The sequence below is a fragment of the Leguminivora glycinivorella genome, chromosome 15 (genome assembly GCF_023078275.1).
Source record: "Leguminivora glycinivorella isolate SPB_JAAS2020 chromosome 15, LegGlyc_1.1, whole genome shotgun sequence".
In the NCBI taxonomy this organism is placed as follows: domain Eukaryota; kingdom Metazoa; phylum Arthropoda; class Insecta; order Lepidoptera; family Tortricidae; genus Leguminivora; species Leguminivora glycinivorella.
Genome location: NC_062985.1, coordinates 13981025 through 14005859, shown reverse-complemented (window position 1 = coordinate 14005859; position 24835 = coordinate 13981025). Strand labels below are relative to the sequence as shown.

At 38.2% G+C, this 24835-nt stretch overlaps 1 protein-coding gene and 1 long non-coding RNA gene across 2 annotated transcripts in view; both read left to right on the top strand.

The window, feature by feature from the left end:
• LOC125233988 (fibrillin-2-like) overlaps positions 1-24835 on the top strand; it is a 135821-nt gene that overhangs the window by 45167 nt on the left and 65819 nt on the right. Inside the window, exons 3-13 of the mRNA XM_048140168.1 lie at positions 13627-13709; positions 14408-14524; positions 16297-16401; positions 16630-16737; positions 17133-17311; positions 17855-18016; positions 20520-20607; positions 21151-21306; positions 21813-21984; positions 23399-23536; positions 24227-24343. Of these exons, the coding sequence (XP_047996125.1) occupies positions 13627-13709; positions 14408-14524; positions 16297-16401; positions 16630-16737; positions 17133-17311; positions 17855-18016; positions 20520-20607; positions 21151-21306; positions 21813-21984; positions 23399-23536; positions 24227-24343 (1425 nt within the window). The remainder of the gene's footprint in view (positions 1-13626; positions 13710-14407; positions 14525-16296; positions 16402-16629; positions 16738-17132; positions 17312-17854; positions 18017-20519; positions 20608-21150; positions 21307-21812; positions 21985-23398; positions 23537-24226; positions 24344-24835) is intronic.
• Positions 4757-11443, top strand: LOC125233992. The gene is made up of 2 exons (XR_007177915.1): positions 4757-5644; positions 8803-11443. It is a non-coding gene; the product is annotated as an uncharacterized LOC125233992 (long non-coding RNA).

Genomic DNA, 24835 nt, shown 5'->3' with positions numbered 1-24835 from the left:
GTAGTTCAAAAAGTAGAATCTTGAGCGTTGCGAGGGTTTCAAGGCACGAAGGTTAAACAAACTTTGCCGCCGGGTGAAGCACAAAAAATTTACCACACCAACACGAACAAAATACTGACTATAAAACATCAGACTAAATCAAATCTATCAATCAATTTATTCAATATTTATGATTCAAAATCATCATGTTTAGGTAAATTCTACCAGCCAATTCTATCAAGTTAAAATTTGTATGAAATTACTTTGCACTCTTGTGGATAAAATGCAATTTTGCTATCTGTTTTCGAATAGCAAAGTAAGCCGTTACCAGGTTGGTCTGGTGAAAACTTAGTTATTTGTTTTACAAGGGGGCAAAGTTTTTGTTTAACAGCACGTGCCAATATTGATACCCGAGTAAGCGAAAGATTCCAAATCTTGAGCGTTGCGAGGGTTTCAAGGCACGAAGGTTAAACAAAATTTTCCACCGAGTGAAACACAAAATTTTTCACCACACCAACACGAACAAAATACTGACTATAAAACATCGAACTAAATCAAATCCATCAATTTATTCAATATTTATGATTTTAAATCATCATTTGTATGAAATTACTTTGCACTCTTGTGGATAAAATGCAATTTTGCTATCTGTTTTCGAATAGCAAAGTAAGCCGTTACCAGTTGGTGTGGTGAAAAGAATGTTTTTTGACAGTTTAAATCGTCTGTAATTTTATTTTGATTGAACATTGTTCTATAAATTATCCTAAGGGGATTGGCTGTTCGAAGTGTTTTATAAATAACGCCATCATATTGGCTGTAGCGGAACGAGATCCTAGGACAGGAGACTGGTAACACCTAAGACAATGCCATCATTAAAGATCGTTGTCAGATGCCGTACCCATTATTTTATACATTTTACAAATTTCATTTAGGTATATTCAGAACTAATCCTTCACTTTGTCTTAGCTAATAGCATCGTACATAGTATGTTTGTACGTACTGCACTGAATTTGATAAGACTCAGGATTTCGACACAAGGTCTTCGTATCAGCCTACTAACCTCTGAATTAGCCTATTATTTCTAAGAGCCGTATCGAATCCATCTCACGCTTCATACAGTTACCAGAAGTTACTAAGCAAGGATGACGTTCAAAACGAAATAATCGCAACATTATCGTAAAGGATATAAGAGCGTGTATTTTGAACACACCTGCTTAGTTTCTTCTGCTACTGACTGTACACTACAGGGGACAATTAGGTCCACAAGGTTGTTTTACTAATAAATCATGCTTGTAAAGCTTTGACCACTAAGGCGTAAGGCGTAATTGTTGTATTGGTCAAACTACGACACCCATTGTAACATGATTTATAACACTATTCATACTCGTCAGGTGATAAAAAATCTGTGTTAATTTTGATAAATGCAGCTCCATATTTTTAAGATAATTCTGTTGTTATTACTTAAACAAATTACGAAGACCTACTGTAGTCGCGATTTGGATTGAGTCATTGTGTCAGGATAAACAGAATTCGTTATTTGATCTTGTATTGTAAAGTTAGACGCCACGTGCTTCAGGCGACCATATAAATAGATGAACTTATATCATATTTCGGAATTATTTAATCTATAAAAGTAATTCCGAGAACACGTAATTATATTTATATGTGTTAAAGAATAGTCCAGTCAATTGACTTGATTCGATATGACACGTGAATTTGGTACGTATAAAATTCAAATGATCGAATATCACACCCACAATAGCATTTCATGACTCCTGAACTTCAAGCTGTTTGCGAATCAAACTGACTCGAAATTGAAGTTTACGTAAGACCATAAATATCTATGCTAATCTGTTAAACGAATAATGTCGTTAATAATAAATATAACAAGGCGGTGATCTTGGACACAGCGCGGATAGTTCGACGGTTCCTCTCTCTCTGCAGCCCTAACCACCGGCAGCTTGGGCCCTGCCCCGCTGCTGGCGGCACCCTAGGTTAGGTTTTTTATAATATGTTTATATGTTTTTATATTGTTTTTAAGTGTTTATTTATTTTACTTTTATACTCATATTGTAAAAAACCTAGCTTAAGAAAAGAGATAAATAAATGATAATATAACAATACACCTTTGCAAGGTCATTGTAATGCACTGCAAATAAATCATGATTCGCAACCAGCCAAAGCTGAATTAGATCGTGCGAGACATATAGACATATGAATAGCTCGAAGCTATATATGTATTTAAATACGATTCGATATAATTTAATAAATATGAATTGTTATATTAGATCTTGGATGTGAAATATATTTGGATAAATGTCTACATAACTACCCGATACCTAAAATCTTACATCTAGAATGAATGCGTCATCATGATTATTAAGTAGGTGTCAAAGATTATTAGTTATCAAACATATGGTTTTACCAGATAATCAAAAAGGTCTCGCAATGTCTACAGGGTCATAGTTTCAGAGAAATCATTTGAATTGTCATATGAATCATCTACTTTTCAACAGTCAATGACTAGATATTATATATAAATCAATAATTATCGTTATTCAAAATATTAAACTTGATTCAGTCGAATCGGAATAATAACAAAACAAATATGTCATGTAGCACAATATTAGTTAAAGTACACTCAACATTATGCCTAACGTCTTTGCGTCGTTCGCGTTCGTTTTTGCGTCGGAGGTTAAAAAGGTGAACTCACATTTAACGCAATCAATAAAATCTCATTTTATTGCGCAATGAAGGGTATGAGATAACACGAACTACATATATGGAATTACCCGCTATTCATACTTAATGACAATGAAATGAAATGAAATGAAATGAAATGAAATGAAATATTTATTTTCCAAGTAGGCATATTACAATGCGTTTATGAACGTCAAATAAAACTACGCCGGCTCTAACCCTACGCCTCAGCCTCGAGAAGATTTCAGTCCCCCCTCAGTTGGAGGAGGGTATCCACTATGGGACCGGCAAGAAACTCGGCGGGCCACTTCTTTTCAAAACATTACATCTTATAATTAACATGCATTAAAAAAACAAGATACAATTTAATAAGCAAAAGACAAATATTACGTTCCGTTTATACTACGCTCATTAAGTGTTGTTCAAGCTACTTCGAATTCTATAAACCAGCAAACAATCCTACTAATAAGTACGCGGTCACTGTAACCTATGGACGCGCACAACACTAATCGATAACTAGGCTTAGGACTTTTTATGGCATACTGTGGTTCTAAAATCCGTGGAGTCGCCATATGAAAAATTTTCAAAAGTCAAAGTCCAACAGTATGATGTCACATTAAATATAAATACTTAAGTATACACACTGTCACATCGTCACTGAGTTCATTTTAATCGAACGTAGTTGATTTTATCTTAATAGTAATTTTTTGGTATTATTATATAGGATTATGATAAAATTTACTAATAAATAACATTATTAGTTAATATTAACTACGTTCGATTCAAATTAACTAGGTAGCGTTGTGACAGTATGTATAAACACTTATATTTAATATGACATCATACTGTTGGACTTGAAAATTTTTCATATGTCGACTCCACGGATTTCAGAACCACCGTATGCCATAAAAAGTCCTAAGCCTATCGATAACCGACAGCTAAATAGTTAAATTAACGTACCGTGACACTGTTATTTGAAATCACGGCCTCCGCCGTGATAGATCGACTTACTTGGCTCCACTCGCCCACGTGAATGAAGAAGCCTCAACCAAGTGCCGCTCTTCTCTGCCGCACACGACATTGGTCTAAGCGCGACAGCGGTGAGCGGCAGGCATACGTGCGAATGAAAAGTCCCATCGCTGTGTCTCGCTCCAATGTATGGCCGCCGCTCCCCGCTGTCGCGCTTAGACCAATGTCGTGGCTGAGCCGTTAACTTGTCATAGTCTTCTTCACGAGGCGGTAGCTCTAGATACTCACGCCCATATTAGGACTATATGACGCGTCTCGATCAGCATGCCTGCAGGTTTGGTTTTGCATAATACTGAATACTCACAGTAATCATGCTCATGATAAGTCATCGTTGTGGAAGCTGCCACGATAGCCACGCTGTCTTTGGCCTTCCTCACGAAGATGAGGGATCATCCATAAATTACGTCACACTAAAAATCATGATTTTTGACCCCTCCCTCCCCCCTTGTCACAGCTGGTCACATTTGTTAGACTCCCCCCTCCCTAGTGTGACGTCACATATTTACACGTAGCAATTATTAAATAAAAACAGCTATTAAAAATCAAACTTATTTCCAACAGGTGAAGGCTCTCTTGATAATTCAAAAAACGAATGACAAAGTTTCATTTTATCTACAAGAGTGCAAAGTAATTTTATAGTCATTTTAACTTGATGTCCACGGGTATGGCTAGTAGAATAAACGTTTAAATGATGATTTTGACTCCTAAATGTTAAACAAATTAATCAAGCTAAATTGTTTGATGTTTTGCAGTTAATATTTTCCACCTGTTAGTGTGTGTGTTTGTGTGACAAATTTATATAACCTTCGTGCTTTGAAACCCCTGCAAAACCATTGGTATCTTTTATAACAAGATGCGAAGCCGAAAATAGGTGATAGTCTAGTCCATTTAGATCATTTTTTAGCTATATGGTAGCTTAGACAAATTTTAGTTTATTTATCGACCCAAGTAATCACTCCAGTCATTTTTTATGTTATTTAATTTTTAAATCACTGTAATTTGTTTTTCTTTAGACACATATACATATTTCAAATTTATTTTATGATATACTGTAAGCATCACAATGAATAACATTCTGTATATATAGCCTTATACTGATCGTAGCTCATCTGTGCATGGGCTTAACGAATGTCAACAGTAAACGTCAGATTTGGCGGCACTTCACTTTTAGGTTGTAATAGTTTTTGTACGGATTGTAACTACTGATAGTAGATGATTAATGATTTGATTAATGTTATATTCCTGATTATTATTTGACACTGTAATTGAAGCAATCAATGTAATAAAGCAAATGTAGCTGGAAGCAGTGGTTTAAATGATAAACCCCCATACCGGAGCTCGAGGGCCACGGACATGCCCTCACATGAAACTGGAAGCAATAGATTAAATGATGGATCCCTGTGACTGAGCTCTTGAGCCTTGGCTTGGCTCACATCTCAGAAGTTGGATAAAGGATCTAATGTCCACAAGGTGCGTAAACGTCACTTGGCCTTCTAAAAGTTGGTTTGATAATAGAAACTACAGAAAAATGTGTATAAATGATACAAGATTTCATTAACTTGTTCGATAAGAGGAGCAAAAGACAGATCGTTTTGTTTACTTAAAACCAAAAGGTTTTTGTTTGGTGCATCTAGCATAACTTTGTTTTCAGTTGATCAAATTATTAACCATTTCTTTTGTATTGTTTGTTTTTGGGCTGTGAGATGAGAAGCTGCCATACACAAAGGAACAACTCAAGGAATCAAACAGCTGATGTATGATGAGAGGTAACTTAAGGGTTGAAGCATTAGCTCTTTGGTGAAACTAACTATGTCATCAGCACAAGCCTTGAACATGTTGATAAGGATATGAAATGCTAGATGGTAAGAATGGCATTGGACAGAATACACAGTATTCTGGTGCAGTGCAGGTACTCAGAGAAAACTGATTAACACATGTAAGTTGAATGTATACTTATTCTTTTGGATGGTTTACTGAAAAGTATTGAAAAGTTTTTTTTTTGTTCAGACACATTGGTTATATAGTACCTATATATATGTATGATGAAATATAACAAAGATAATGATATAGATTAACAATCCAAAGTTTTAGCTATTATGTAAAATGAGAAAAGAGCTTCAAGCAGTAGCATGCTAAATTAAATTGTTAGCAGGCTATGTCGGGTTTCAATATAAAGAGATTTTTACCAAGCGGCACACAGGTCACAGGTCATAGAATATATAAACTGGTTCATAAATCAGAATACATAGCTCAATAGATAGTTCATGTACATAATTATATATAAAATATATGTATCAGTTATTTGAGGTATAAGGTACAAAGAAATTAGTTTTGATTCCGTAGCGCAATATTTATTTATAAATATTTTGAGATCTAGGCAAATGAATACTACAATGTACATAGTTGATGTTGAATGCTTTATTTAATAATTTAAGGAGAGTAGGCAAGTAAAAAGTGAATAAATAAAATCACAGATGATAAGAATTCCAAATGTGTAGCGGTACTGGTAGTGACATATTAAAACTGGTAGAGTGAATCAGATCTCTATTCCAGACTATTACCTATTGTGTAGTAAGCTAATCAAAGGTCCGCTTATACTATCAAGCCTGAATTTTGTGAAAGTATGAGTAATATTTATGCAATATAAAGATATAATGGGTTTTCCTGAATTGATTACTCCTCAATTATGGATATTATTAATTACTTCAAATTCTTCATTGATTCTCTAATGATTTTTGTGACCGACTGATATGGATAACTGGCATGATTAATCACGGGGTTACATACAAAGGTAGTTAAGTAATGTTACTAATGATATAAACAGTACATGAGTGTAAAAGAGACACACAACCATTTCATGGTGTCACTATCTTTTAACACTAAATTTCTAAAAGGTTACTCCGAAAACAAAGGTTACAATTTCAAAGCATCATCATTTTCATCCAGGACAATTGGCCTCTGATTCCATTTCGAATTTTGGTACTGTACAATGTACATCACGAAAGTATGCCTTTGAATATTACCATGTGATATTTATCTATGTTGATGATCAAATATGTATGTAAGTATAAAAGGTTTAGTGATAACCCGGTTCTTTTTTTTAGTTTTTGTTTTAAGGGATTGAGTGTGCACATTACTTTTCCCCACTACCAACATGTTAGAGAGTCAGTAATTCTATGGAATTATTCTAGAAAAGGACACAAATAATTTATAGTATGGTAGATTCAGGTTAATAGACAGAGTAATTATTGATGTATTTTAAGTAAACACAACTACCAGGTCGTAACTTTTAGGTCACTATATTTAAAATTGCAAGTGCCTAGTAAAGGTAAAAATTACAAGCCAGTTCAAGGTATACAGTGCCTAGTAAAGGTAAAAGCAGGTGACCTGTAGGTACCTACTTATTAAAATTTAAAAAAATATCAAGTTATATAAGTAATTTAAATTAAATATCAAAAAAACCATGCTTGTTTGAAATACCAGCAGAACTTTTTTTTATTCAATTATCATTGAAAATGGACTTTAAAAAAAAGTAACAATGGTAAATAGAAGTATCTACTTCAAATTGTTTAGGTACTACCAAGTTTTGGTATTAATACATTTATTTGTTCGGATTCCTGTTGTATTGATAAATCATTGGCCACAGCATCTTAGCAGATGATTGTTGCAGTGATTTTATTGTGTGGTGTCGATATGCCGTACATTGTCTTTGGTGGCTTAGTACCTAGTCCAATGATACAAAAAAAAAGGTAAAATCTAGAGTTTCCAGAGTGACTTAAATGTACTTATGTGGTTAACGGTAAATGACATTTTAATATAAAGAAACCTTGCGAAATAAGCCAGAAAGGGAGGAATTTGGAGTTGGTTTAATTTTTCATAAAGCATCATGAAATCAACTTTTGATCATAATATTTGGTGTAATTAATTATTGTATGATGGAGACTCAGTGATGACCAGAAATAAGTAGGTAAATTTAATTACATTACACATACATACATACATTTACATACATACATTTTATTTAGAAGAGTGCTGTTTACATCCAAATAGAGCTCGACGGCTGTACCAATGTAACAAAAAGAAGAAATGAATAAGATATAAGTAACTGAACCTATTCTAAATAATATGGCTGGTATGCAAATAGCGTTTTCGGCTCCGGCCAAAGACTTCAGAGGTTCATTTTGATTTTGTCTGAATAATGTTGTTTGTTGCGCCCTCGTGAGTCGCTGCAGAGCCAGAGGTTGAAGAGATGTTTCTGAAATTTCCGATTCCAATAAGTAGTTGATTATTGCCATTATGAATCTGCGGGTTAATAAACAATTAACGTTATAAAACTGCAAGAGAAAGAGAATGTAATACGTAGGAAAGTTCATTGAATATTTGTATAGGTACCTAAGAAGTTTTGTTTCATTAAAGGTTACTAATAGCTACAACATTTCAATAGCTACCCAAAATATTCCCAGGGATGTTGCATTTAATTAATATTTACTGATAAACTTACATAACGCCATGTTTGTATTTCAAAATGGGGTAGGCAGAGCACGTGAAACTGCAATTACGAAGCCAATTTGGCAATTAAGGCGTTAAAAGTAACGGAAATTGTGAATACAATACTTAATTTTCTAAATATATTCAAGGTTGATAAATGAAATTAGTATGAATGTCATTGTATTAAATTAATGATATGAATCTTTGATTAAAATACTGAGAGTATCTACTGAGATTGATGTCCATGACGTCTGATTACTGATTCAATTTCAATACTGATAATTTTAGGTTTTAAGGTACTATACTCAATAAGTAGCAGGTCTCTTGAGAGTGATTTTTCTATGCTTTTCTATGTTGACTGAAAGTTTGTTTCGATGTATATAACAGGGTTAATAACCAGATAAAATCGATGATGGATTATAATGATGGTAATAATCTTGTACCTAGACGAATTATGATGATGATGATCGACTGTGTCTGATCGAATTTTTAACGTCTGTGGCTAGAACGAGAATTAGGTACTGACAATAGTATAATGTGTTTCTATTTGTTTTATGTTCCAACGCTGGTAATATGGCTGATCGGATGAAATTGATGATTTGGAAGAGCCTCGCTGCAAGAGCACACTGATGTAAAGAAGGTTAAATCTGATAGATGGTGGAGCCACTGCCAGCGGACCGAGTGCCAAGCTGCTGGTGATCAGGGTCGCAGAGTCGCCGTACTGCAGTGCCGTGTACTTACACGATAAGGAAGCGAATCTCTCTATATGTGCATTGATTGAGAGTGTCGAGATTCAATGTTATAAGATTAATAGCTGGCACGACTATACTAGTCTTTATATACATATTGTAAAATCTTAATTGAGTGCCGAGTTATGGCAGTGTATAGTCTAGACCAGGCCATGATAATAGGTAAAACAAACAAAGCTATGTATAGATTGTGACTTATGTCGATTCGAAGATTCTTGTAATGTAAGCTTGTTGCGTGAATCAAATTTTAAACAAAATATTGATAGGTAAATTTATGTTGGAAAACTGCTCAGAACAGGCCTTAAAGGCAGACTGTCTGGGGCAGGCCCTGATTGTTGATGATGATATTATTTGCCATAACAAACATATAAGATTGAAAAGGTTAATACCTTTTGATTGATTGATTATGATGAATGAAGGAGCAGACTGTCTGGAACAGGTCCTGACTGGGTTGGGCCTAACATTCTAGAGCAGGCCGTGAAGGCAGACTGTCTAGAACAGGCTATGATACCAGTTTGGCATTCTAGAGCAGGCCGTTATGGCAGACTGTCTAGACCACACCAGTCTAGAGCAGGCCATACCAAATTATAAAATTATATTGATTGATTAGGTTGAATGAAGGAGCAGACTGTCTGGAACAGGTTTGGGTAGTAGCCTGACATTCTAGAGCAGGCCGTGAAGGCAGACTGTCTAGAACAGGCTATAATACCATCTTGACATTCTAGAGCAGGCCGATATGGCAGACTGTCTAGGCCACACCAGTCTAGAGCAGGCCATAATTTAATTGATTGATTGGCAGACCGCCTTGATTAGTCAAGAACGGGCCATAACAAATTATATTTTGTTGATGAAAAGAGCAGGCCTTAAAGGCAGACTGCGGATGTTTATGGCATAATATCTCTTATTAATATGTTCAGAACAGGCCTTTAGGTTGACTGTTAATGATATATACTTTGTTAATATAATTAGAACAGGCTTGTAAGCAGACTGATTATTAGTGATATAATATACTTTATTAATATGATAAGAGCAGGCCTAGTCTAGTAGGCAGACTGTGATGTTAATTAGAAAATATACTTTTGCTAATATGTTATACTTTGGAACCGGCCTTGAAGGCAGACTGAGATAGTTAATGATATAATATAAAAACCTCGATAATATGATTAGAATTGACTTTGTAAGCTGAATGTGACTATTAATGATATATTATACTTAGTCAATACTTAAATAACAAGCCTAGTAGGCAGAGATTGATAATGATGTTTTATATACTTTGATAAAATGGATAATCATACTGGTTATAAAACAGGTATTGTAAACAGACTGAGATAGTTAATGATAATACTTTGTTCATATGATTAGAACATTTGTCGACAAACTGAGAGTGTTAATCACTTTATATTATGTACAAAATTCAAACTGCCTATGGCATTGTTAATGATACATAATTCGTTAATATGTTTAGAACTGACCTTTGAAAGCGGACTGAGATTATTATTTATATATATACTTTGTTAATGTGATAAGAACAGTTCCTGAAAGCTGTGAAAGACCGAGGGTTGCGATTGATCAAGACACGCATTGAATATAATGATCTAATTTGCCAGAATGTTGAGTAGGCCTTGAAGACAGGCTGCGGTTGTTAATATTCGTTTATACCTACTTGTATTAATTGCTTGGAGCAGTCTATGATTGTAAATTAGTTGCTAGATTGGAAAACTTCAACGAAATGCAAGCTGTTACAGCTACTTGATGTTGGTAATGCAAGTGTTTATAAATATGTTGAATATTACAAAAAAAAAGTTATGCATAGGTTTAGAGCAGGCATTAGGACAGGCTGTATTGATGTTGATTTTTACTTACTCATAAACTGTCTAGAAGAGCATGATTTAAGTTCCTTAATATATTAATGAAAGATAGGTAACTGCAGATTAAAAGTGATCTTGATTTGTGATTTTATGAGATTAAAAGGCTGATGATTTTATATGTGTTAAACTGATAGCTCTTGTATATTTAATAACTGTAATAAGGTTACGAAAGAATTTAAGATTTTGTATATGTGTTATACTGATTATTTAATAAGGTTTAGGAGAAGGATACTGTAGTAATGAATGTCTGTGGATTGATACTGTAGTAATGAATGTTGACATTAAGCGTAGATAGGTACCCGTACGTTTGTTACCACTGTTATTGAGGTGAATATGTTTAGTGAGAGGGCTCACTTTATAATAAGGACGGCCGAAGCTGTAAGCATCACAATGAATAACATTCTGTATATATAGCCTTATACTGATCGTAGCTCATCTGTGCATGGGCTTAACGAATGTCAACAGTAAACGTCAGATTTGGCGGCACTTCACTTTTAGGTTGTAATAGTTTTTGTACGGATTGTAACTACTGATAGTAGATGATTAATGATTTGATTAATGTTATATTCCTGATTATTATTTGACACTGTAATTGAAGCAATCAATGTAATAAAGCAAATGTAGCTGGAAGCAGTGGTTTAAATGATAAACCCCCATACCGGAGCTCGAGGGCCACGGACATGCCCTCACATGAAACTGGAAGCAATAGATTAAATGATGGATCCCTGTGACTGAGCTCTTGAGCCTTGGCTTGGCTCACAATACGTATACGATAGACATTTTACAATACGAAATAAAACCAAAACAACTTAATAAAGTAACAAGAGTACGCTTATCGATTTAGTCTAAAATTTTGGAGTTTTCACCGAAAAGTTAAAAAAAAAACGACGAACCAAAGTCCAAGACATTTATAGCTAAAGAATGTTCTAAATGGCCTAGACTATCGCCTACTTTCGGCTTTTCATCCGGTTGACGAACTTCCTGTACCTATTTGTAATTTTGTATATATGCTTATGAGATTTTTACCCTTAGATTATGATAGATTTTGAAATGTGACGTCACGAACTTTACGACCCCTCCCACCCCCATGTCACACATTGTCACACTTCGCCGACCCCCTCCCTCCCCCTTAACGTGTGACGTAATTTATGGATGATCCCTGATAGGTTAGTAGCACGTAGATATTTACGCCCATAGTTAACTATGTAACTTACGTTTCACCCGACATGGCTGCAGACTATTCAGCAGATTTGTGAATCAGCTATTACAGATGGTGTGCTGTAAAGGAAATAGATAAAGAACCTGAACACTCACAGTAATCCCGAAGCCAGTGAAACGTAGATCTTTTGAAACCTCATGGCGGCATCACGCTGTCCTTCGCCCCAACGTTTAGCTTGCCACGACATGCCGCATGCAATGTCTCGCCCATCGCAGCCGTTGGTTTTCTTCATCTTTTGGATAATGTGAAGGCGGCAGCTAGACCTCGTACCTGCAAACAAGCTTAATACACGTTTTCCTTACAAACTAACACGCAGAATTCCCTACTGTCTCGACGCTCTGCCGACGGAAAAAGCCCTTCAACTACCTTTTGCAACCTCTTTTATGCCCTCGTACTTGGCACCTGTAAGCACATCACCATTTCCGATCCCTCACGTCGTTTTTACCAATCCCTCAAAGGTTCGATCAAAATACAGTGTCCTGATTGGCCAAAATCTCCTATCCCCGAATGACATTGGTTAACGATATTCCCGCGTATTTTAATTGATCTGATTTTTTTTGAAGATTTTATGGCCTGGTTACGAGATCTTTAAGCCAAGTCTTTAATTTTATAATAAGTCACTGGTTGACACTGCACTATTGTTATGATTAAGTTATTAAAGCTTTATCACTGTATTTTTAATGAACTTATAAATTGGCTTGTATGTTTGAACGTCTTTTAGTAGAATATTAAGCGGAGGCGGGCGGGAAGAAAACTCACTATTTTGAAACACTTCACTTATTTCACTGGCAAGCACTAATCTGTCAATAAGGAAATTCTGACATTTGAATAAAAGATGATCAACGGTTCCTTCTTCAGCTTCGCAAAAGTTGCAGATATTGCTTTGTACGATACCTAGTCTGGCAAGGTGTGACGGAGCAGTATTGTGTCCTTAATTAATCTGATGGAATAACTAAATGTTGCCTAAGTAATAAATTTATAGTCAAGAAAATAGTTTGTATATTACTCAATAAACTAATTAATTATTTATTGAATAATCTATTTTATAACATTAAAACCGTTTACGCTTGAAATTTCGCAGGGTAGTAAATAGAGGTAATGAATCAAACGAATCGACCTACTAGTTTGTAAAATGCAGATAGATGGCGCCAAGTTCAATGTCACGTCTACAATCCCAATATAACGCGCGAAATTCAATATTGACAGGTTCGATCAATTTTAGGCGGCGACTAAATTACTGTAGATGTCTGTTACAAAAATCAAGACACAAATCCTCTTTTAATTGAAGTTAGCCAGTGTGTGCGGGTGTGTGGACTTCTTTAAGACTTGTATTTATCAGCTTTTTAGCATCAAATACTGTTGTACTTGTTTGGGATGGGACAAGAATTATTGCTGGTCATTAAATAATTAGCTTATAAAGAAAATAGCATTTATTCCTCTAACCTCAAAGAATTTTAATTTAATCGTCCATTTCTGGACGTAGGCCTCCTCCATCTCGTGGCAGTAGCTTTTATTCTAAGCCAGGCGGCTCCACTGGTTTCCAACTAAATATAATGATCATGGAGCATTCATTTATATATTATTTATTTTCCAGGCCGCACGTTTGCCGTAGCCGCAACAGCACGCATTGCTGTCCAGGGTGGACGTCGAGACCGAACTCTTTATTATGTGTAGTTCGTAAGTACCACCCCAACCCAATTACGTTCACTTACTTTACTTTACTTCTATGTAATACCAAAGAGATATATATATAACTCCGTATAGACAGATAAAGTCTAAGAAAAAACGTACCTCAGTACCATACAGAAAAAGGTACGGTGGCCTAGATGGCATTACACCCTTGGGGTACGCTCAGGTATCTAGATGGCGCTAATATTATTATTTGACATTTTAACACATATCAAGCTAAGAATATGGGTCAAAACTAAGGTTCAAAAGGTCTAAGCTTGTGTCAAGAGACGGCAGTCGATGCACTGTGATTACACATTTTTCTTCGACAGTAACTCTCTATAATACTCGATCCTCTTTGGTAATGCTTACAGGAAAAGGACAGATAGTAGTTTTTAAAAGGACAATTCATGTAAATCCGATGAATATTCAGATTCAGGCTCAATAATTTATTCATATTCCCAGGAATTCGCGTATGGCACGATGACTATTCCGACGTCTAATCCGATAAAAGTTTCATCGGGCTAAAGCCTGGAGATTGCACTGCGGTAGCAAAGCACACAGCCTTTTCCTCCTTAGGCAGTAACCTTGAGTCCCATTATAAAATAATGCAAAATAAAAGTGTTAGGAACCTACCAATCCAACGTCTTCCTCAAATGGAAACTAAGATATGTAAATCGTACAAAATGTATTGTTTTTCTTCTCAGCGCTGTGCCGACCGGACTGCGGGTCGCCAGGGGCGTGCATAGCACCCAACATGTGCCGCTGCCCCAGCGGCGTGGAGGCGCCGTCGTGCCTGCAGGGCGGCGCGTACCCTTACCCCGGTAAACACCTTTTTTTTCTATAGCCTATAACGTGTCCCACTGCTGGGCAAAGGCCTGCCCTGTTTTCCGCCACTCGTCACGGCTCTGTGCATGTTCCCGCCAGCCGCCACAAAATGGGTCCAGGACTTTCTGCCATCTCATTTTTGGTCTGCCTCGGCCTCTGCTGGTAATCTGTGGCGGACGCCCCTTCGGTCGCTATTTTGCTCGATGTCTCCGGATAAACACCGACTTACATGAATCAGCATCATTTGGTCCCGTGTGGTGACGTGTTAAGAATTTCACCACCCCCTTTCTTCCCGTGGGAGTCGTAGAAGTCGACTGTGGGATATGGGTAGGGACGTAGGCAAGAGGCTGGCAACCTGTCACTGCTATGTCACAATTTCGTTTTCTTTCAACCAATCAATGGCACTTTCTTCAGGCACTGAAACTTTAGTAGTTCAGTGCTCTGCCGACCCCTTTATGGGATACAGGTGTGATTGTATATATGTACGAGTATGTATCATTTGATAAGTAAGTAAGTGAGTGCAAGCTGTAAGTGACCTATCCTCGAGTAGCCACCGTTTTTTAAAATTGCGTGCGGTGGCGGTTCTCGAAGTCGCGAAAATTATGATTGCTTTGCCTCTCGAGGAGTCCATGCCTTTTTTGTTCATTGCAAGGTTTCTTATTATTCAACTGATGTCTAATAAATGGACTCTTTAATACTATAACCAAAGACGTATACAGGGTGTATTTTGATAGCGGGTCGTGAAATCAGCTACCAAATCCCATGCGCCACGCGAAAACGGTCTTAGGAGACCTTCCTTCGACCTTCCTTTAATTTATGATTATTTGCGTTTACAGATTTTGGAAAATTTTTCCCAAACTTTTCTGTTGACGTCAATCGATCCCATTACTATCAAGGATCAAAAGCTTTTATGGGACCAGAAAAAATTCCGGCTAGAAAATCCATAAATCGAGAACAACGTCTCTCATACAATTTCTTCTTCTTCTTCTTCCTTGACCTTTTCCCATTTAAGTGGGGTCGGCCTTTCTTGTCCTTTTCCTCTATAATACACGATTTTTGGCTATTTCAGCGTCTGCGTTAACATCTTTCATGTCTTTTTGGACTGTCGTTAGCCAAGTGGTAGGTGGTCTTCCGCTTCCTCTTTTTTGTGTCGGCATGTTTAAGGCTAACTTGGCCATATGATCTTCTGGGCGACGTAGAATATGCCCATACCACCGAAGACGATTTTCTTTGAGTTTCTCAGCTATAGGTGCGACCTTGAAACTACCTCTTATGTAGTCGTTGCGGATTTTATCCAGCAACGTGACTCCTCCTGACCAACGCAACATGCGCATTTCAGTGACATGCAATTTATTTATGTGCTGTTTGGTTGTTGCCCAGCATTCTGTGCCGTATAAAAGAGCAGGCCTTATTGCGCTTTTATAGACTTTTACTTTTATTGGCATTTTCTTATCGCATATTACGCCGGTCAGCTCCCTATATTTTTGCCACCCCACTGTAGTTCTATGTGTGACATCTTTATCGATCCTGCCATCGTTGCTGATGATGGATCCCAAGTATTTACTCATACAATTTGTTTGAAAAAAAAAAATTACATACCTTTTAATGCCAAACGTTGTTTGGTTGACTGTCGGTTAGATGGCGCTAATATGACAATTTTAAGTGACTACACATCTTACTTTGACAGTAACTCTCTACATATATACTCGATCCTCCTTGCTATCACTATTGTAATGGGATCTAATATGACGTATGTTTTTGGTTTCAGTGCGGACGCGGGGCGGGTGCCGGCGGATATGCATGAACGGCGGCACGTGCACCAACGGGACGTGCGCGTGCGCACCGGGCTGGAGCGGCGAGTTCTGTACTGAGCGTGAGTATACATTACAGATGCACCGAATATTCGGTTACTATCCGGCTCGGTATCCGGCCTATTCGGCCCTAATTTTAATATTCGGCTGGATACCGGATAGTGATTTACTATCCGGCCGGATACCGGATGTGCTATTTTTGATTGCATTGAAAGCCAGCGCAAACGCACTTACTTACAAGTCTTTTGTAGAATAATAATTGTTTAAACTATTGTTTTTATTATTTCCAGCGATCTGTCGAGAGCCCTGTTTACACGGCGGACGATGTATAGCGCCGGACAGATGCGTCTGCTTCCACGGCCTGTCAGGGACCAGGTGCGAGATAGACAGGAGGACAGGTCAGTTAATGGAATCTAATAGACAGTAAGAAAGGAATTCCCAGACTTGAAAACCTCATCATCGGTTCATGGAAGCCTGGGGTCCGCTTTGACAACTAATCTCAAGATTTGACGTAGGCACTAGATTTACGAAAGCGACTGCCATCTGAATCTGACCTTCCAACCCGAAGGGTAACTAGGCCTTTTTGGGATTAGTCCAGTCTCACGATGTTTTCCTGCACCGAAAAGCGACTGGCAAAAATATCAAATGACAGTTCGCACATAAGTTCCGACAAACTCATGACTACGAGCCAGGGTTCGAACCTGCGACCTCCGGATTGAAAGTTGCACGCTCTTACCGCTATTAGCATTTTTCATACTCGAAGACCTAAATTAATCGAAATATTTCGTTTCAGGTCCCTGCTACACAGAAACGAGGAATGCCCTTTGTACGGGGGCATTAGAAGGAGTAGTATGTACTAAACAGCTGTGCTGTGCCACCGTCGGTGTGGCGTGGGGTCACCCTTGCGAGCGCTGTGGAGACCTGGACTGTCCCACGGGACACTTGAGGAACCTAGCTACTAAAGAATGTCAGGTAGGACAAGTTTAGATCAGATATCATTCCGAGATTTCTGTAGAGAGAGCCATCCACATGAAAAACAAACATATCCAAAGGCTTTTGTGGGCGTTAAGACACCCTAGCGAGCAGAATGCAGGTCTACAATTCTGTGCACCCTAGATAAATCTTATTTTGTAAATATCCTCATATTGGTAGTCTAAAAATTGCGTAGTATGGTCATGATTCTTACGAAATTTGAACCTCTGTACTACGGAATTTATACCCTTCAATAAAATATGCTAGCTTCCTATACTTAAAATAAAATATTTTATGCAGTGCACGAAATATTAGTTATGTTTAAACGTAATTTCTATTTAATAAGTTAGAGAGAAAGATATAAAGTAAATTAATTGATCGTGACGTCACTCCTCAGTATTTTATAGTAGATTCCATATTAGGAAATCGTTTTGACAGTTCTTAAAAAGAAGTCGATTTGACTAGTAGGAAACTAGCCTATTGTACGAATTGTTCCACTAATAAAAAGACGATGCATATTGATTTTTATTTATTATTTTTCAGGATATAGACGAATGTGCAGCCGTGCCCGGTCTTTGCGAAGGAGGTCGCTGCGTCAACTCAATAGGGTCCTTCTCCTGCGAGTGCCCCCCAGGACAGCGGAGACACAAACTGACGAACAATTGCGAGGACATCGACGAGTGTGAGGACCCTGATATTTGCCCGGTAAGTTGAAAACGTACATACATACAATCACGAGTCATCCTCCTTGCGTTATCCCGGCATTTTCCACGGCTCATGGGAGCCTGGGGTCAGCTTTGACAACTAATCCCAAGATTTGGCGTAGGCACTAGTTTTACGAAAGCGACTGCCATCTGGCCTTCCAACCCCAAGCGTAACTAGACCTTATTGGAATAAGTCCGGTTTCCTTACGATGTTTTCCTTCACCGAAAAGCGATTGGCAAATATCAAATGACATTTCGCACATGAGTTCCGAAAAACTCATTGGTACGAGCCGGGGTTCGAACCCGCGACCTCCGGAACGAAAGTCGCGCGCTCTTACCGCTAGGCTACCAGCGCTTACATACAATCACGAGTATATCCCATAAAGGGGTAGGCAGAGCATATGAAACTACAGATGTAGTGCGAAAAGGGTTTCGTATTTTTCCGGATACGTTCGTATTTATCATGCTAGTTCAATCAATGTCAGTACATCTTGTACCAGGGGCGGCTCACTCCGCGATTCTATCGCCGTGCTACAAGTACATGCTGGCGGCCGCGAGTTCGCGGCCTGATCAGGGGTGGCGCGCGTTCTCACGGAACGCACGTTCGCACTTTCTATTGTTACTTTACGTCGCGAGTTTTTTTAAGGTTCAGATGCGATGTCCGCGTGTGGAATGACTAATAACACTTAGTTAAATAGACATCATAAATAAAATAAATACCGTAGGTCATTCTTACACAGATCTGCTATTGTTTAAGTCCCACAGGAAAGTTCTATGAGATTTTGGAACTTAAACAAAAATATTTAAATAATATATACCTAGAAAGTACCCAAGACTTGAATATAATAGTCTAACATTTCATCTGAGTATGAATCCATAGGCAACCCTATCACCGGACGCCGCGCACGTGCGGTTCGTTTCTTTGTAAGAATTTTGTAGGCATTTTAAAAGGCGGCATTTCGTGAACATCAAAGCAGTGGGCCTTCTGTACTTGTACTATTATATATTCTGTGCTTGTACTGAGACTGACTGAAATAACATGACACCTTCGTACGTGTCCGTAACAATACGAAGGCAATTCTTTTCGCACTACATCTGTACTCAAGTTTCAGATTCAGATTCAATAAATAGATTCAGATTCAATAATTTATTCAATGGTAAACACAGTTAATATACATAAGTAAGTATTATATAAAATTCTAATAAGTGATGAGATTTAAAAAAAATGTAACTCTGGTTTACCACGAAATGGTCCCGCCTCAGCATAAATGCTGACCCGGGGGTCAGCGCTGATCTTCCGGCGAAGTTTCAGTGTCATATCCTTGCCAATTAAAGGGTTGAAAGAAAACGAACTTGAAAGCACATGTGATTTATAATGAGAAACACCCACCTTGTCAGTGGAAAAGGCGCGAAATTGTAGTTTTCTCTTAACTATGACTCAATTGATAGTTAATCATCAATTTAGTCATAATTACAACGTAATTGATAATTAGCTATCAATTAAGTACTTATCAATTAAGTCATAGTTAAGAAAAATAATCACAATTCAGTGTTGCCCCATTATGAAAGTTGCTCAGCGTGACCCTCCCCAGTACCCTGTTCACTCCTGCTCACGACTCATGAATCATCCTGTATATGCATCATATATTTGATAGCCCGTGGCTCGATATGTAGCTATCCAAAATCACATTTATTGCTTAACTATTATTCATTATTTATTATTATTTAATAAACAATTAAATAAATTTAGGTAAATAATATAATGATTTACCATTTATTATTTAAGGATTAAGATGAAATGGCGGAAAAGTGTGAAAAAACAGGACGATGGTGATTTTTAGTATGTGATTTAGGCTGACTTTTTCGGAGTTAGTAATTAGATTATGTTTAAACATTTTATCATAGAGTTTCCACAAATAGTGTACCTTTTTAATAGTAGTCATTTTTTTAAAATAAAACTTACCAATTACGATATATTTATATAAATAAGATTTGGCCTTTTTAACTTCTAACACTGATTTAGTATAAAAATCGATCTTAAATATTTTTTTTGTTATTTTTCCCAGAGTCAGAAAACCATTGTCTATCACATATATTAATATCTCATTAAAAGAAAAATTCATGCATTTAAGGGTTAAGGGGTTTTTAGACACGCCTCGGAAAGCAGCAAATGACTGTTGAAAGAAAGGTACAGTCGGCGATAAAAGCTTGTTCCAAAAATGAAAAAAAAATAAAATAAAAATAAATTACAACTAGGGAACAAATCAAATTATTTTATTGATTATTTTTTGATTTCTGTGTGGGCGGGCGTGTGGTCTAGTGGTAAAGACGTTAGCCGCGTAAGCTGAAGACCCGGGTTCGATTCCCGGCTCGGCCGCCAGTGGGCCTTGCCGTTTTTTCTTTCGTGTATGATATCTATTTCAATTTATTATTTTTATTATTTATTAATTCAAACCATTAAATACATACGATGCTAAAAATAAAGGTTCTATGTACTGTTTCAGAACGGAAAATGTGTAAACACAGAAGGCGACTACTACTGCTTATGTAATCCGCACTTCATTCCCAGTCCAGACAAGAAGTTCTGTATTGGTAAGACCCTGCCTATTATTATGTTTGTTCCGAAATAAAGTGTGTACAGGTAAATTCGTAAAAGCCAGCACGAATGGAACGAATGCGTGAATGGAAATGTGTCTAAGATCTGTGTGACAGATCTCCGACCAAATAAAATGGTGACTCTAGACAGTTACTTTTGTATAGCGATACAGATGTCACTCCGCGTGCCTTCTTAAACCTTGACTGGCGGAATCACCGACAACAGCCATAACACTTAAAAAAGATTGATTGATTCAGATGTCACTCATATATAAATGATTTGTTTTGTATTATATTGTGTATAATCATCATTATTTCAAAATTATTTCATTCCATTCATGTCAGCTTTCAGGAAATGACCTGTATTCCAATTCTAACACATCATTGTCATCTTAAATACCTTTTTCATCAATATAGTTGGCAAATGTCAAAAGTTTGCATTGATCGAGTTAGCATAGCTTTTCCCTATCAAGTTCTACATGTTAAATTTTAGACAGCGATAAAAGATTGTACAGAAATGAAAACTTACCTTTTTCACAGATGGTCGCGTTGGCAGTTGCTTCGCGTACATGAGTGACACGGGCGAATGCTCGGACCGGCTAGCGGTGTCCCTTTCTAACAGAGACTGTTGCTGCGGCTACAACATGGGCCGGGCGTGGGGAGATTTATGCCAACCGTGCCCGTTGAGAGGGTCCAGTAAGTAAATATTTGTCCACATACATGCAATCACGCCTGTATTCCACAAAGCGGTAGGCAGAGCACACGAAACTAATCAAATTTCAGTCCCACTTTTGGCAACTAAGGGGTTGAAAGAAAATGAAATTTTGACATTGAAGTGACCGGTTGTCAGCCTCTCGCCTACGCCACAATTTAACTTATATTTCACACAGTCGACTTCTACGACACCCGCGGGAAGAAAGTGGGTGGTGAAATATTTGTACTAAACTTGAATAAGTGTCCCGTGTGGTGACGGGCTAAGTATTGTAGAAGTACGCAAGCAAGTAGAAGTTGACTGTGAAAGTTGGGTTCTATTGTGATGTGGGCAATAGGCTGGCAACCTGTCACTGCAATATCACAATTTCTGTTTATTTCAACCCCTTATCTGCTAAAAGTGCCACCGAAACTTGAGCAGTTTCATATGCTCTGCCTGGCCCTTTTGGGATTATAAAATTTCATTTTTAAATTGCCAACTTTACTTCCAGTTGACTGGACGCACCTGTGCGGCGGCGGCGCTCTGCCGCCGGGCTGGGGCCGCAACGGCACCGAGCTCAGCGGCTCCGACGATGACGAACCTCATCCCATCGCTAAGATCAACGAGTGTATGCTGCGGAACGGCATCTGTGGACTGGGACGGTGCCAAGACAAGGACAAGGGGTAAGTCTCTTTATGAACTTATTGCTCTAGAACCTAGTATGCAGACTTTCTACTGACAGATCGGAGACAGTGGAACTGACGACGATGAACCGCATCCCATCGCCAAGATCAATGAGTGTATGCTGTGGTGCGGCATCTGTGGACTGGGACGGTGCCAAGACAAGGACAAGGGGTAAGTCTCTTTATGAACTTATTGCTCTAGAACCTAGTATGCAGACTTTCTACTGACAGATCGGAGACAGTGGAACTGACGACGATGAACCGCATCCCATCGCCAAGATCAATGAGTGTATGCTGTGGTGCGGCATCTGTGGACTGGGACGGTGCCAAGACAAGGACAAGGGGTAAGTCTCTTTATGAACTTATTGCTCTAGAACCTAGTATGCAGACTTTCTACTGACAGATCGGAGACAGTGGAACTGACGATGATGAACCGCATCCCATCGCCAAGATCAATGAGTGTATGCTGTGGTGCGGCATCTGTGGACTGGGACGGTGCCAAGACAAGGACAAGGGGTAAGTCTCTTTATGAACTTATTGCTCTAGAACCTAGTATGCAGACTTTCTACTGACAGATCGGAGACAGTGGAACTGACGACGATGAACCGCATCCCATCGCCAAGATCAATGAGTGTATGCTGTGGTGCGGCATCTGTGGACTGGGACGGTGCCAAGACAAGGACAAGGGGTAAGTCTCTTTATGAACTTATTGCTCTAGAACCTAGTATGCAGACTTTCTACTGACAGATCGGAGACAGTGGAACTGACGACGATGAACCGCATCCCATCGCCAAGATCAATGAGTGTATGCTGTGGTGCGGCATCTGTGGACTGGGACGGTGCCAAGACAAGGACAAGGGGTAAGTCTCTTTATGAACTTATTGTTCTAGAACCTAGTATGCAAACTTTCTACTAACAGATCTGAGGCAGTGGAACTGACGACGACGAACCTCATCCCATCGCTAAGATTAATGAGTGTATGCTGCGGAGCGGCATCTGTGGACTGGGACGGTGCCAAGACAAGGACAAGGGGTAAGTCTCTTGATGAACTTATTGTTCTAGAACCTAGTATGCAGACTTCCCATCCTAAGAACAGAGTGTATGCTGGGGAGCGGTATCTGTGGATTAGGTCGGTTCAAAGAGTAAGCGAACTTTTCGTTGCTAAGAATGCTATATTGGTGCGTAAACTTCCTCGTCACTAACTAGTTCACATTACCGTCCTCCTCAATCACTTTGGTATTTTTGTAATTTTAGACATTTTACTACTAATCCGTTTCAACATTGCGACATTCTAAGAACATGGTATTATAAAATTTGGTTGTAACGAACCGTAGTTAATCGACTTTTTTTCGGTTGGTTTCAACTTTCTTCTTATTTAATGACATCTTTTATTGAATGGTGCTATTATTTTCAGATACCAATGTATTTGCGACGATGGAGCCGAATTGTTAGAAAAGGACGGCAACCCGATCTGTATCGACATTGACGAGTGCGCTCTCGACTACTGCCGCGGGGGCACCTGTATCAACAAACCTGGCGGGTTCGAGTGCAGGTATGTCATCATCGTCCTCCTTGCGTTATCTCGCCATTTGCCGTGGCTCATGGGAGCCTGGGGTCCGCTTTGACAACTATTTGGTGTAGGCACTAGTTTTTATGAAAGCGACTGCCATCTGACCTTCCAACCCGAAGGGTAACTAGGCCTTATTGGAATTAATCCGGTTTCTTCACGATGTTTTCCTTTACCGAAAAGCGAGTGGCAAATATCAAATGACATTTCGCACATAAGTTCAGAAAAACTCATTGGTTCGAGCCAGGGTTCGAACCCGCGACCTCCGGATCGAAAGTCGCACGCTCTTACCGCTTGACCATCAGCGTTTATGTAGGTAGCAGGTATGTTATATGGGTTTTAAATGTTTTAATTCCCTAAATTGATGAAGCAAGTCAGTCTTATAAGTTATAAGCGATTGTGGATTAGTGATTATAAAGACGACGCATATACCCGAACCGCACGGTCTACTGCGAACCACTTTCAAAGCTCTGCTAATACATTTTTCTAGACCTCAACAGTTGTTAATGTCATAGTATTTATTTAGGTCAATTTATTAAGAAAGACACCTTTATTTAATTTAAGTATTTTAAATGTATAACTATATATGTTTTGTTTCTATGACAAATCTTATATAGATATAAAAATTGTGTTTGTATTTAGAATTGGATTTGGTTTTAATATATTTTTTCACAGATGTCCTCCCGGCTTCGATCCTATAGAGGGAGGCTTGAAATGCAGCGACAAAAACGAATGCGACATGACTCACGGCCGCATGTGCACCAATGGAGAGTGTGTCTTAGTCGATGGAAGGTACGTGAAGTAAATTATAGTACCTGTAACTTGCAAAATTAAAGAAATAATGGAGTATGTGTGGAAAAAAAAGAGGAATTATTACGAAGTCGATTGTACGACAATTCCTCTATCCGCACACATACTCTCAACAATATAAGGGAACATACCCAAACTACGTGACCATATTTGTGCCGTTTTTTGACCCCCTCCCCCCCCTGCGTGACCAAGCGTAGTATATGCCGAGATCCCCCCCCCCCTCCCCCTGTAGTTGTCACGTAGTATTTATAAATGAAGTTTTAAATACATTTTTGCAGAAAGTTGTTAATAGATATTCGTGTGTCTATATCAAATTTAATACACTCAGCGTCAAAAAAACCGCACCTCTCAATCGGTTTCGTTCAAGCGATTATAGCCCTTATATTATACAAGGAAAAGTATGACTATGTGGCCTTATTTGAAAGGTAATCTAACGCTCTATTGGAAAATGCCATATAATTCATGACATTTTTC